This window comes from Cygnus olor, chromosome 9 (assembly GCF_009769625.2).
Source record: "Cygnus olor isolate bCygOlo1 chromosome 9, bCygOlo1.pri.v2, whole genome shotgun sequence".
In the NCBI taxonomy this organism is placed as follows: Eukaryota; Metazoa; Chordata; class Aves; order Anseriformes; family Anatidae; genus Cygnus; species Cygnus olor.
Genome location: NC_049177.1, coordinates 16,960,110 through 16,972,213, shown reverse-complemented (window position 1 = coordinate 16,972,213; position 12,104 = coordinate 16,960,110). Strand labels below are relative to the sequence as shown.

The following is a 12,104-nucleotide window of genomic DNA, read 5'->3' as shown; positions in this document are numbered from 1 at the left end:
CTAATTGTACTCATTAACAGCTTTAGCCTTTCCCCTCTTCCTTGGGGAATAGCACAATTGCCTTTCATTTTGAATAGAGCCTTTGCATCGGGCCTGAGGGGGAGGCTCTGGCCAGAGCTGGGGCACACCTCCTGCCCCGGGCACTCCTCAGCCCCAGGGAGAAGGGGCTGCCGGGGCCAGTTTGGTAGTGACTACAGAACCAGTAGCCCCTGAGGAGAAATATCAGCCTTGGGGATCAGGAGACCTTCAGCCTTATGACTCCAATTGCAAATTCCTTGTGTTGTTATTGAAGTCTAGACTGAAAGCAGCCAGGACTGGCAGAGAAGACAGCCTAAAGTATTCTTCTGAGGGGCTTTGTTTTTCCACATTGAGGGTTTCGGTCCGAGGCAGTAGCACAGTGACTGATGACTGCCTGCTCCCCATGGCCACACAGCTTGTGCCTGCTGGCATCTGGCTGGACAGGAGGGCAAGGCAGTTTCCCTGGCTGTAGCATCACTCTTAGTGTTTCTCGAGACCCCATGGTCCTATTCCTGTTCCTGCCACTTGTTTGCCACCGGCTTTCAACCAAATGCTCTTTCCCAGGCGCAGTTTGTTTTCCCTGCTGTGATCAGGTACTACTACGGCTGCTACTTAAAATTCCTTTTAAATACAACTCTCCCCTGCTGCTCTCTGGTATTTGTTAGGGGGATTTAGTTGTAATTACATTTTGGCAATCTAAGCAAAAATAGCCTAGCAAGGCAAGGCTGAAATACTAGCTGCAGGCTCCTTTTATCCACAGCGCATTTAGCTTCTTGCAGATGACATCACTTAGGGTTTTAGTCCTGTTGTTGTGCCCAGCTGCGCGTCGCGTCCACCTCTGCTATTTCATGTACTCGCCCACTTCTTGCTTCTCATGCCCTGCGTCTAAGCTGGTGCTGATGGGCGCAGGCTTGCTATTAAATCTGAAAATGCTGCAGTCCTGCTGTGCTCGCCCTTAAATACTCGTTGTGAGAGAGATGCCGAAGAGCCCTTCCCCTGAGGCTGTGCCTCCCACTGTCGCTGTGGTTGAGCTTTGGTGGAACTCGACACCAGTTCCTCTTGCTCAGGGAGCGAGCTGGCTGGGACCTGGAGTTTGCCCTCTTGAATGCTATGAGGCTTCTTGAGGGCAGAAGAAAACTGGTGTTCTTTGATCGATGTGAAGCACTGGATTTGGTGCTTCCACTGGCTTGGGGAGGGATGGAGCCAGACTGGTTCCTGAGCAGTGCTTTTGGGTTGTGATCTATTGTGTCCTGCCAGTAAGAGTGGTGAAAAGATAGCCAGGGGGTTGTCTGGGAGGGGAAGTAGCCTCTGTCACACTTAGAAGGTTTCAGATCCTCTTCTGATAGCAAGCCTGAGTAGGAGCCTCAAATCTGCGGTGAGTCTTGACCTTCCCTGCTCTCTTCATCCCGAAGGCTTTGTCCGCCCTTAAACTTGTTCAGACCCCTGTGTAGCTTCCTTTGAGGAAACCAGCAGCACTTTGAACCCCATCAAGCTACAGAGCCCATCCCCGGGGCTTTGCTTTCCCCAGGGGGTGCTGAGCTGTGGCAGGCTTGTGAACCCTGGCTGTCTGCCTACAGCTGGTCAAGCAGGAGCTGACGGCTGGGCTGGGGTTGTCCGGTTCAGGGGATGATGGTGGGGAAGCTCGCTTGGCTGGGGATGCTAGGCCAGGGCACTCTGTCCCTTCAGCTACCGTGGGACTGGGGACAGGACATCACTGTGTGTGGCTGTGGGGGGACAGAGGTATAGGGCTGCCATTTACCAGTGAGATGGCCAAGGCCTGGAGGAGTTTCATGCCCCAGGACCTGGTCACCTCACCCAGATCACAGCCAGGGGGCTGTGCCCATGCCCAGGTCGGTGGGTGTCATTTCTGCTGCTTGGTGCCAGCCTGGAGCTCTGGGTCCACCTGGTTTCCGTGCGTTATGCACCTCTGGGGACGGGGCAGGGAAAGCCACCTTGCAGAGAGCACGGGGCAGGCTGGCACAGCTGGACGGATGGCTCCTGGCTGTGACCAGGCTGTGAGCACCCAAAAGAGTCATGTCTCAGCTGCTGGGCATTCGCTTCTGCCCTCTGTCCATGCCCTCACCTCTGGCAGTGCCACCAGCTGGTTGCTGGCAGTATCCAGCTCATCTCCAGCAGCAACAGAGGCAGCTGGTGCCAGGCTGGTGGAGGCACGGCACATCCCGGAGCTGGCTGCGGGCAGCACGAGCTGGAGCACAGAGGAGCAGACGCAGGCAGCTGGCAGCCACGAGGTAAGCAGCAAGGGGGGGCACAGAGCTGGGATCCCCACCAGCCCTCAGACGCTCTTCCACAGGGCTCCCTCACCCTCCGCGTCCCCCTCTGCACAACCACGACTGCTCGGACAGCTTGGCTCTGTTTCCCCCTTGTCACTCTGCTCAGCACCTTCACGGGGCGCTGGGACAGGGCTGTGTGGCTTAGAGGTCTGTGGCCAGCATGCAGAGGTGGCAGGCGGTGCTGTGTCTGTCCCCAGCTGGATGCCAGCCCTCGGAGGGGGTTGTCCCACAGCGGTAACCCCAGCGGTGGGCACAAAGAAGCCACAGGAGCCCACAAGACTGCCATGAGTTTTATTTCCACGTTCAGCACAACCATGGCCACAGTGTGCTCCCCATCACCCCCACAGCATGGGGGTGACAGAGCCCTGCCACCCCGGTCCCCCTCCAGCGCTGTGCTTGGCTCCAGGAGCTGCTGCAGCCACAGCCGGGCACGTAGATTTGGGGACATCCAGCCCCTGGCATCATCCATGGAGCCAGTGTCAGGGGGCTGTTGGGTGTCACTGGGGCAGGTACAGCTTGGGGTCCCCGGGGAAGGGCAGGGCGGGCGCCTGGTTGAAGTGAGCCATGAGGAAGATGCCGACGGTGCCGCACACAAAGAGGGAGGCCATGATGAAGAAGCAGACGCGGTCGATCACCCGCCCCACCAGGATCCACTCCTCGTTCTCCTGTTGGCGCGCATCGAGGGGGTGCTGAGAGCTTGTCCTCGCCACCCCCGCCCCCCCTCCCTGTGCTGCCCCGACCCCGACTCACGCTGTTGAAGTCGTTCTGCTCCCGCGTGGCGTTGGCGATGTGGTTGCAGGCATCAACACAAGCACGGATCTCGGGGCCTGCCTCCTCCAGGCTCTGGCAGAAGTCCTGAGCGTAGCCGCTATCCAGCCCACGGCCTGCAGGCACACGGCCCGAGGCACCGGTGAGCGCCTGGCAGGCTGGTACATCACCCAAGGGAAACGCCAGCCCACCTGGGGCACTCACCGATCTTCTCCAGCACGGTTTTCATCAGCCCATCCCTCTCCTTCTGCTTCTCGAAGAGCAGCTCGGTGCGGGCTTTCCAGAGCATGTACTCGTCGGCTTTCACCATCAGCCCCAGGGAGCTGCGTCGCCGGGAGGCTCGTGGTGGCCCCGGCGCCTCCTCCGGCATGTGCATGCCCAGGTAGCGGGGCAGGAGGTGCAGACACACCTGGGCACAGAGTCACCCCAGGGTCCTGGTCCCCCGACACCACCCAGGGCACCCAGTGGGTACAGTTGGGTCCCAGTATATTGTCCCCAGAGCGCCCCTGTGCCACCGGGCACCAGCTGCTCCCCAGAGCTCAGTAGTGGCTTAGAGGGGGGCAGTGGCGCAGCGTGGTGCCTTGGGGACATCTGGGGGTCCCTGCCTTGGGTTAAGGCATGCCTACAGAGTAGGGCAGACCACAGACACCCACCCCTAATCCCCACGTGTAAGGGGCAGGGGGCCGGAGGCAGGTACCTGGCGCACCCTCTGGGACATGGAGTGAGTGTTGGGCGTTCTCAGCGAGACGTTGAGGACGATGACGGCATTCACCACGATCACCACCGTCACCACCATGAGGAAGGTCAGGTACCTGGCAAGGGGACACCGGGTCTCAGCTGCCATGCAGCTGCTGGGCTACAAGCTACGGTAGTGGGAATTTGGGTGGAAACTGGGGACCAGCAGTGGGACGTGGGCACGCGGTAGCCCTGTGTCACTCTGCACGTGGAGGGTTGGAACGTCCTGCCTGTGAGCCTTGGCTCCCTCTCCCCTTCCTGCTGTGGCAATTTGCCCAGGATATGAGCGGATAGGGAAGATTTCCGTGCCTGGGTCCTGTCCACGGGCACTGGCACCCGGACACCCCCGCTGGCACAGAGTGACCCCATCCCCTTGTGTCACTTACTTCCCGATGAGCGGCACCGCCTGGGAGGTCTCAGGCACCTTCTGGGCGATGAGGAAGAGGAAGACGGTCTGGGCCAGGAGCACGTTGATGGAGACGGTGCATTTCTGCCCGCCCGCTGCCGAGGAGGGGCAAAAGGGAGGCTTGGCAGGGGGCAGCAGTGTGGGCACGGTGCTGCTTTGGCAAAGGGCCTGCCCAACAATGAACCAACCAAGTCCTGCATGGCAGCTTAACCCAGGGGTACCCAAAAATTCATCCCAAACCCCAAATATATCAGAAGTGGAGCAGCTGGGGATGAACGTCCCGGTGCCCACCACCAGCACAGCACCAGCGTACCTTTGGCGGGCAGAAAGTAGACAAGCACGGCCATGGAGGAGATGAGGACGCAGGGCACGATGATGTTGATGATGTAGAAGAGGGGCTTGCGCTGGATGATGAGGTAGAAGACCACCTGCTGGTACTGGGTGTCGTCCGGGGTGAAGTGCCCCGAATTGACGATTTTCCGCGCGGGGCGGTGCTTGATGGCCCACTCGCCGTTCTCTGCCATGCAGGGATGTCACCACGTGAGTCCTCGTGTCCCGCTGGGGACACTGCCAGCACCCAGCGTGGGTGGGAGGAAGAGGAGGGCTGGGCACAACGTGGGGAGAGGTGCTAGGGCCACAATGAGGAGGCAGAGGATGGCAATGAGCACCGAGAGGTATTCCAAAATACCCCTGAACGCTACAGGAGGGGGAACCGATGGGGTACCAGGGGTCCCTTGGGGACAGGGGCTCCCAGGATGAGTTACGTGTGGGGCTGGGAGTCCCCCCCAGTGCCCTACCACCGGGGAGCCGTGGGGGAAGCCGAGCGTGACGCTTTATTGAGGCGCGTTGTTTTCCCCCGCCGTCTGTGGGAGCGATAGATTTTTCCCAATCAAGATCGCAGCTCGGGCCGGTAATGAAAAAATAAATCTCTCCGCCCGAAAAGCATTTTGTTCCTTCACTATGCAATTAAAATGTGATGGAAAACGTCATCGTTTGGCCGTGACAGCTACGTTCCCAACATCAATCAAGCTGCTGGGAGCAGCGCTCTCCGGGAGGGACTGCCAGGCGGTGAGAGCCGCGAGCCGGGGGGGGTTGGAAAAACAAATCTCTCCCCCGCTCCCGCTTCCACTAATAACTTAAGTACCCATGTAATGGCAAGGGCTGCTAATAGCCTCTCCCCCCCTCCCCACTGCCCTGAATTTGGCAGCCAGCAGCATTGCAGCAGGCTGCTGGGTGCCCCCAGGGTGGGCTGCTCGTGTTTTGGGGGGGGCGTGGGGCTACCTGTGAAGGCCTCGGGGTCGATGGAGATCCACTCCACGGTCTGGCCTTCCTCCACCGTCAGCAGCAGGTTGATTTCGTTGGCGCTGTAGGTCTGGGATCTGGGGAGGGACAGGTGGCATGCAGCAGGCCAGCCGGGGAAGGGGGTGACAAAGTGCCACCAGGTCCCGCTGGCCACCTCCTGCTTTTTTGGCCACTTGGCTTGGCTCAGGAGCCCCTCACCTCCTGGTGGTCACAGGGTGGCAGGGGACAGCTTGGTGGCACTCACCCGCTCTGGGGCTCATCGCGAGACACCTGCCTTGGGGACAACGGGGGACCTGTCCCCTTGGGGCCCCCCACCCCCCCGCAGGGTGCTTACTGGAAGACCATGGTGCAGTTCTGCCAGTCGAAGGGGAAGTAGGTGACGTGGATGGCGCAGGAGCTGCGGTAGATGGCGGGGGGCAGCCAGTAGATGCTGCCATCGGGGGACACCAGCACGTTGGTGTAGAGCGTGATCTCGAACGTCCCGTCAATGCTGGGGGGGGGGGGAAAGGGTGGGCTCAGCCTCACGCGGTGCTCATGGGGCGGCTGTCACCCTGCGTGTGGGGAGGTGACCCAGCTGCACCCCGGAACGGCCTCACTTGTTCTCCAGGACGATGTCGGGCAGCCAGACCATGGTGGAGGGCACCCGCAGCAGCTGGATGTTGTCGTAGTTCTCGGGGTCCCACCGCAGGCGGTAATCGGACCATTGCTGGGCAGGGGGAGCAAAGAGGGGGGGGGGGGTCACAGCACTCCCTGGGGCTGCCTGTCCCATGTTGTCCCCAAAACGGGCACAGCAGGGAGCACCCACAAAAGGGGGTGTGGGTTACGGTGCCAGCCCACCACGAGGTGCAAAGGTAACTGGGGAGGGTCCTGTCTGAGGTCTCACCATCTCGATCCAGACGTTGGTGGTGAGGGTCTCCTCCCGTTCATTCTGGCAAGCAAGGAAGAGAGAAGGTGGCTTTAGCTCCCTGCCCACCTCTGCCCCCCTGCATGGGGACAGATCCCATCCCACCAGGACCACCTGGGCCCCTGCAGCATCACCCCAGCACCCCAGGTCCATGCTCCCACCCAGTGCTGGGGGCTGGGGGGGGGTCTCACCAGGGAGATGAGGTTGGTGAGGGTGAGCTTGAGGGTGACATCGATGACTTGGTCCCCGCGCAGGGCCGGGCGCAGGTGCCGGTTGTAGTTGGTCATCAGGTCCTGGAGCAGCTTCTCCTCCTGGTTCCTGCAGCTCACGCCTGGGGGTGGGCATGCAGTGCCATGGGGGCACCCCAGCGTGGGGATTGGGGGGCTGGTGCTGCCCCTGGGGGCTGCTGGTATGGCTGGGGGGGGTTGTGCATGGAGAGGGGGTGCACACACTGCTGAAGGTACCCAGCAAACAGGGCATGGGGACACCCCAGGGGGAGAGTGCATGGAGCTGTGCACCCATGGGTGACAAGCCTCCAAGGACAAAGACGGTGGAAGGCGGGACCGGGCTCCCCCCCAGCACTCCCCCCACCACCCCAGGGTGGGCACCCCTTACCTGCCAGGGTGCAGAGGGCGAGGAGGAGGCCGCGCATGGTGGAGCCGTGGGGCGCAGGGGCTGGGGCTCCGCTCGGCCGCCTGCACGCCGACTTTCTGGGCCTGGCGCCCGGCGGGATGGGACAGCTGTCCCCGTCCCCGTCAGCTGCTCCCAGCAGCAATGCGGGACAGGGAGGGGTGGGAGGCAGCCCGTGTCTCATCCTGTCCCCCCCCTCCACCACCAGCAGAGTGATGGCGGTGTGCTGGGCAGCTCCCGTGGCATTTTGTGCCGTTGGTGGGGTGTGGAAGTGGGGTTGGGGCAAAATGAGCTCTGGGCTCAGTTCCCCCATGTCCCCCAAAGAGGGATGTATTGCCCCATAGTGGAAACCTACACAGCCATGGGTTATGGAAAGGGGGTGTCCCCCTGTAAACACCTCCAGCGGTGCCCTGTGTCCTGCCAGCAGTGACTGGTGGCCCCCAGGGCAGGCAGGTCCCCTCAGCTCAGCCTGGGGAGCAGTGCCCACCTCAAGGGCCTGAATCCTGCCTGGCCCCATGTCGGGGGGAGCAGCACATTCCTGGCTCGGCGGAGAGGATGTGGCAGCTGTCCCAGGCCACCACCGGCGGGGGGGACGTCAGCTGTGCCCCCTGAAACCAGAGCCCTGGCCTGACGCTGCTGAGCTGGGGAAGAGGACACCCCCTGGGCCCCAGCCACGCGCTGCAGGATGGGGGAGACCTTTGGGGGTCTGGCTGGGGGTCTTGGCCCCCTGTAGCCATAGCCCAGCACCAGAACACCCAGCAGCACCCATCCCCTGGGTGGGCATCGCCCCCTCCCATCACACCCCCATGTGCTCGGCACTTAGGGTGGGACACCGAGAGCTGCACCCCATGGCGAGAAGCACCCAGCTTTATTTCCCCGAGCCACAGCGGAGTGAGCAGAGAGGACCCCTCCTCCTGGCCACCCTATATGTAGCGCTTGTTCTCCTCCCGGTAGTCGTAGGGGTCTCCAGAGAAGGGCAGCGGCGGCGGATGGTTATAGATGCCCATGAGGAAGATCCAGAGCGTGCCCACCACCAGCATCGGGGTGATGAGGAACAGGCAGAGCCGGTCCAGGGTCCGGGCCACACGGTTCCAGTTGTCCTTCTCCTGGGGAGGGAGCCAGGAGCAGGGCAGCGGGGGCACGGTGGGCATGGGGAGCCCCCCTCCACCCTGCCGTGCCCGTGGCCCCCACCTCGTTGTAGCTGTTTTTCTCCCGCATGTGCTTGACGATGAAGTTGGCACCGTCAACGGCGGGTTTCAGGTGCTCGTAGAGCTGCTCCTCGCTCGTGCCCGCTGGTGCCAAGCCTGGGGGGCAGGAGAACCCTGAGCTGGGCTCCAGTGGGCTGCCCCAGAGGGGACAGCCACCCTTCCCATGTCCCCCCCTGTCCCCACAGAGAGGGGCTGAGGCTCACGAGCAGGGGTGACGCGGCTGGTGAGCCCGTGCCGCTCCGACTGCTTCTCGAACATGAGCTCGCTGCGGGACTTGACGCTGTAGTACTCCTCCGCCTTGGCGATGTAGCCGGCCGAGCTGCAGCGCCGGATACACGGGGCGCCCGCCGCGCTCCCCGCCGGCTGCGACATGTGCAGCAAGCGGGGCAGGCTCTCCAGGAACACCTGGGCACGGGAAGTCACCGTGTCCCCACTTTCTGTCCCCAGGCTGGGCGCACGTGGCCCAGATGGGACACCCCGGGGCTGTGATGCATGGTGCCACCCCTGCGCCCCCCATGCCCTGCGCCCCTCACCTCTCTGACCCAGTCGGACATGATGTGGGTGCTGGGGGTGCGGAAATGGAAGTTGAGGACCACGACGCAGATCACCACCACGGCCGTCACCAGCAGCATGATGAAAAGGAGGTACCTGGGGTGAGGGGCACAGACCTGGGGCTGGCATCCCCACAGGGGAGGGGGACGTGCAGGGCCACCCTGGGGACCCCGAGATGCCTTCGCTGTGCCCAGCGGTGCCCAGGACTCACTTGCCAATGAGGGGGATGGCGTGGGAGGTCTCAGGCAGGCGCTGGGAGACGAGCAGGAGGAAAACAGACTGGGCCAGGAGCACCGAGATCACCAGGGTCATCTTCTCACCACCTGGAGAACAGGTGAGCTCGGGGTGACCCGTTCGCAGGTTCCCCTCCCAGTGTCCCACCAGAAAGGGCCCCATATGGGGTTTTCTGTTGTAGGAGTAGCACAAGGTCCCACTTGGGTTATCCTACACCCTGCTCAAGGGTGCCTGGCTGGGATGGCAGGGTCCTACACTGGGATGTCCTGGTGCCAGGATGTCCCCATGCTGGGCATTGGGGTGCCCCCATGGCCTAAGGCAGGTATGGGACATGGGGTGTTCCCACGCCCCCGGTGCAGGAGCCACAGGGCCACTCACTGTCAGCCGGCAGGTAGAAGACGAGGATGGCCATGAAGGCGATGAGGACGCAGGGCGTGACGATGTTGATGACGTAGAAGAGCGGCTTGCGCTTGATGATGAGGTAGAAGGTGATGTCCTGGTGCTCGCTGCTCTCGGGGGGGTAGCTGGGGTGGATGTTCTTGCGGGCCGGGCGGTGGATGATTTCCCACTCACCGTTCTCTGTTGGGACACGTGGGCTGTCCTCAGCACCCCCAGCATGACCTGGGTACCAGGGTGCCCCGAGCCCTGTACGGGGTGTTCCCGGCTGCCACGGGACACGGCAGAGAGCACCAGCCCTACCTGTGAAGCCTTCGGGGTCGATGATGATCCACTCCACCCGGTAATACTTGTCCATCTCCGGGTTGCTCTCCTCTTTCAGGTGCATGCTGATCTCCTGTGCGTTGTACGCCAGCGAGCTGGGGGGGACAGGTGGTGAGGGGCTGCACCCACCTGCTCCATCCTCCATCCGGGGGGTCCTGAGTCCCCCCCATGCTGCACCCCAACAGCAGTGGGCACCACGGGGTTGGGGACCCAGCTCCTTGCCCACCCTCCAGCCCCTGGCACCTGAACTTGAGGGAGCAGTTCTGCCAGTCAAAGGGGAAGAAGTTGACGTTGATGGGGCAGGCGCTGCGGAAGATGGCGGGCGGCAGCCAGTAGACGTAGCCGGTGTTGTAGACCAGCACGTTGCAGTAGTAGGCGACCTCGAAGAGCCCGTCGTTACTGCGTGGGGGAAAAGAGAGGTGGCAGCAGGGTGAGGGAGAGCCCTGGGCACCGGGGACGGCTCTGGCCGAGGCTGCTTGCCCGGGGAGGTTGGGGAGGGGAAATTGAGGCACGACTCACTTGTTCTCTAGGACTATCTCAGGCAGCCACAGCATTTCTGGCCGCAGGCGGAGCACCTCGATGTCCCCAAACTCGGATTTGTTCCACTGTAGGCGGTAATCGGTCCAGCCCTGGTGGGGGACAACCCCGGGTCACCCCCTCACCACACCAGGCCACCCCACGGCCCAGGGCACCGCTGATGTTGTGACACCCAGGGTGACAGCATGGGGACAGCGGCCATAGCACTCCGTGGGGACACTGCTGGGATGACGGAGGGGTCCAGGCAGGAGGTTGGCAGTGCCAGGTCCCTGTCCCCTTTCCCCTCCTGTCCCTACTCACTTGTTCGAGCCACACATTGGTGGTGAGCGTCTCGTCCACCTCTTTCTGCAACGACAGTGGGGGGCACGGAGATGCCACAACTATCCCCAGGACCCCCCAACCCAAACCAGCCTTTTTGGGGTGCAGCCAGCCCCCCGGCACGGTGGCGGGTGCTGCCTGCTGGGGCTCACCAGTGAGATGAGGTTGGAGAGGGTGAGGGCCAGGTAGACGTCCACGACCTGGTCGGTGGAGACGACGGGGCGCAGATCCTTGTTGTAGCCCCTCTCCTTGAAGAGGTGGTGGATGAGCCGCTCCTCCTGGTTAACGCAGAGCCCGCCTGGAGGGTGCGGGGTCAGGCAGAGCCAGCGGGGGCTGGGGGTTGCTGGGCCCCCCCCCAGCAGGGATGCCCAGCAAGGGCAGGGCAGGGCAAGGATGGAGGGGACAGGAGCTGGCCAGGACGCTGCACATCGGTGACAGGAGGGGGTACAGAGGGGGGCACCCAGGTGTGGTGCGTGGGCACAGGATGTGCAGGGATGGTATACACATGGGGACGCATGGACACAGGGACATACAGACCCCTGGACACAGACCAGCACATGTACAAGGTACCGGTGCAGACGCAGCAGCACTGGGCACATGTAGATGGATGCACACGTGGACACACGGACACGGACCAGGATGTGTAGGGACATGTTCAAGGATGCAGTGCTGCTGTGCACACACAGGGACACATAGACACACACACAGAGGCAGCAGCAGCGTGCACACACACACACAGACATCTGTACACATGCAGGGACACAGACTCAGTGACACAGTGCACACAGACAGACGGACACACACATGGTGAGGACACAGCTCCAGGTAGGGAGGCACAGGGGATGCTCAGTGACAGGTCCCTGCCAGGTGGTGCCCAAAACGCAGCCGTGGGGACACACATACCCAGCTTGGACCCTGCCACCATCACCCCCAGCCCCAACCCCATCGTGGGGGCCCAGGAACCCCCTGCACCCCCACCCCCCAGACCCATGGCCCCGCTTACCCGACACCACCAGCGCCCCAAGCAGGGCCAGCCACAGCGGCAGGTCCCCCATGCGGTGCCCGCGGTGCTTTCGCGCCGTGCCAGCTCCTCGCCACCTCCCCGCCTGGCCTGGCCTGGCGGATGTCCGGCCACCGGGATGGACGGTGCCAGGTGCCGAGGGGGAAGGCTGCCGGCACCGGATACCCGCCGCGGCCCCCTTGTTTCCGGCACCCCTGTGCTCGGAGAAGGGAGACGGGCAGGCACAGCTGGCCTCGCCACCCCACGGTGCCACCTCGTCACCCCGGCGCTGGGAGGAGTGGACCCTTCCCCACTGCTCGGCTGCCCCAGGGATGCTGCTCGAGGGCAGCGGGCATGCTGCCCCACAAGCTGGAGGTGTTGGCACCCACCGGGAGCATGTCCCCTGGGAGGGGGTTTCGTGTGGGGTGGCACCTGGGGTGGGCACCGGTGCTGCGCTCTGGGGAAAAGGGTGCTGAGGTGG

General features: G+C 62.9%; 2 protein-coding genes across 3 annotated transcripts; both read right to left on the bottom strand.

The window, feature by feature from the left end:
* Window positions 1-2,605: 2,605 nt before the first annotated feature.
* Window positions 2,606-7,140, bottom strand: CHRNG (cholinergic receptor nicotinic gamma subunit). Of its 2 annotated transcripts, XM_040567870.1 has the most exons (12): window positions 7,040-7,140; window positions 6,616-6,755; window positions 6,404-6,448; window positions 6,117-6,226; window positions 5,855-6,010; window positions 5,500-5,597; window positions 4,532-4,735; window positions 4,199-4,313; window positions 3,775-3,889; window positions 3,282-3,486; window positions 3,060-3,193; window positions 2,694-2,974 (listed from the first exon to the last, which is right to left on the bottom strand). In XM_040567870.1, the coding sequence occupies exons 1-12, from the start codon at window positions 7,074-7,076 to the stop codon at window positions 2,807-2,809; spliced, it is 1,527 nt and encodes a 508-aa protein (XP_040423804.1). In that variant the 5' UTR covers window positions 7,077-7,140; the 3' UTR covers window positions 2,694-2,806. The 2 variants fall into 2 exon arrangements, with proteins under 2 accessions (XP_040423803.1, XP_040423804.1); XM_040567869.1 differs by having other exon boundaries at window positions 2,606-3,193.
* Window positions 7,141-7,912: 772 nt separating this feature from the next.
* On the bottom strand, window positions 7,913-11,789 carry CHRND (cholinergic receptor nicotinic delta subunit). Its single transcript, XM_040567871.1, has 12 exons — window positions 11,627-11,789; window positions 10,776-10,921; window positions 10,606-10,650; window positions 10,288-10,397; window positions 10,012-10,167; window positions 9,748-9,863; window positions 9,427-9,627; window positions 9,026-9,137; window positions 8,796-8,910; window positions 8,466-8,667; window positions 8,246-8,358; window positions 7,913-8,160 (listed from the first exon to the last, which is right to left on the bottom strand). Exons 1-12 carry the CDS (start codon window positions 11,676-11,678, stop codon window positions 7,978-7,980), a joined length of 1,551 nt encoding a protein of 516 aa, XP_040423805.1. The 5' UTR covers window positions 11,679-11,789; the 3' UTR covers window positions 7,913-7,977.
* Between the last annotated feature and the right edge of the window lie 315 nt (window positions 11,790-12,104).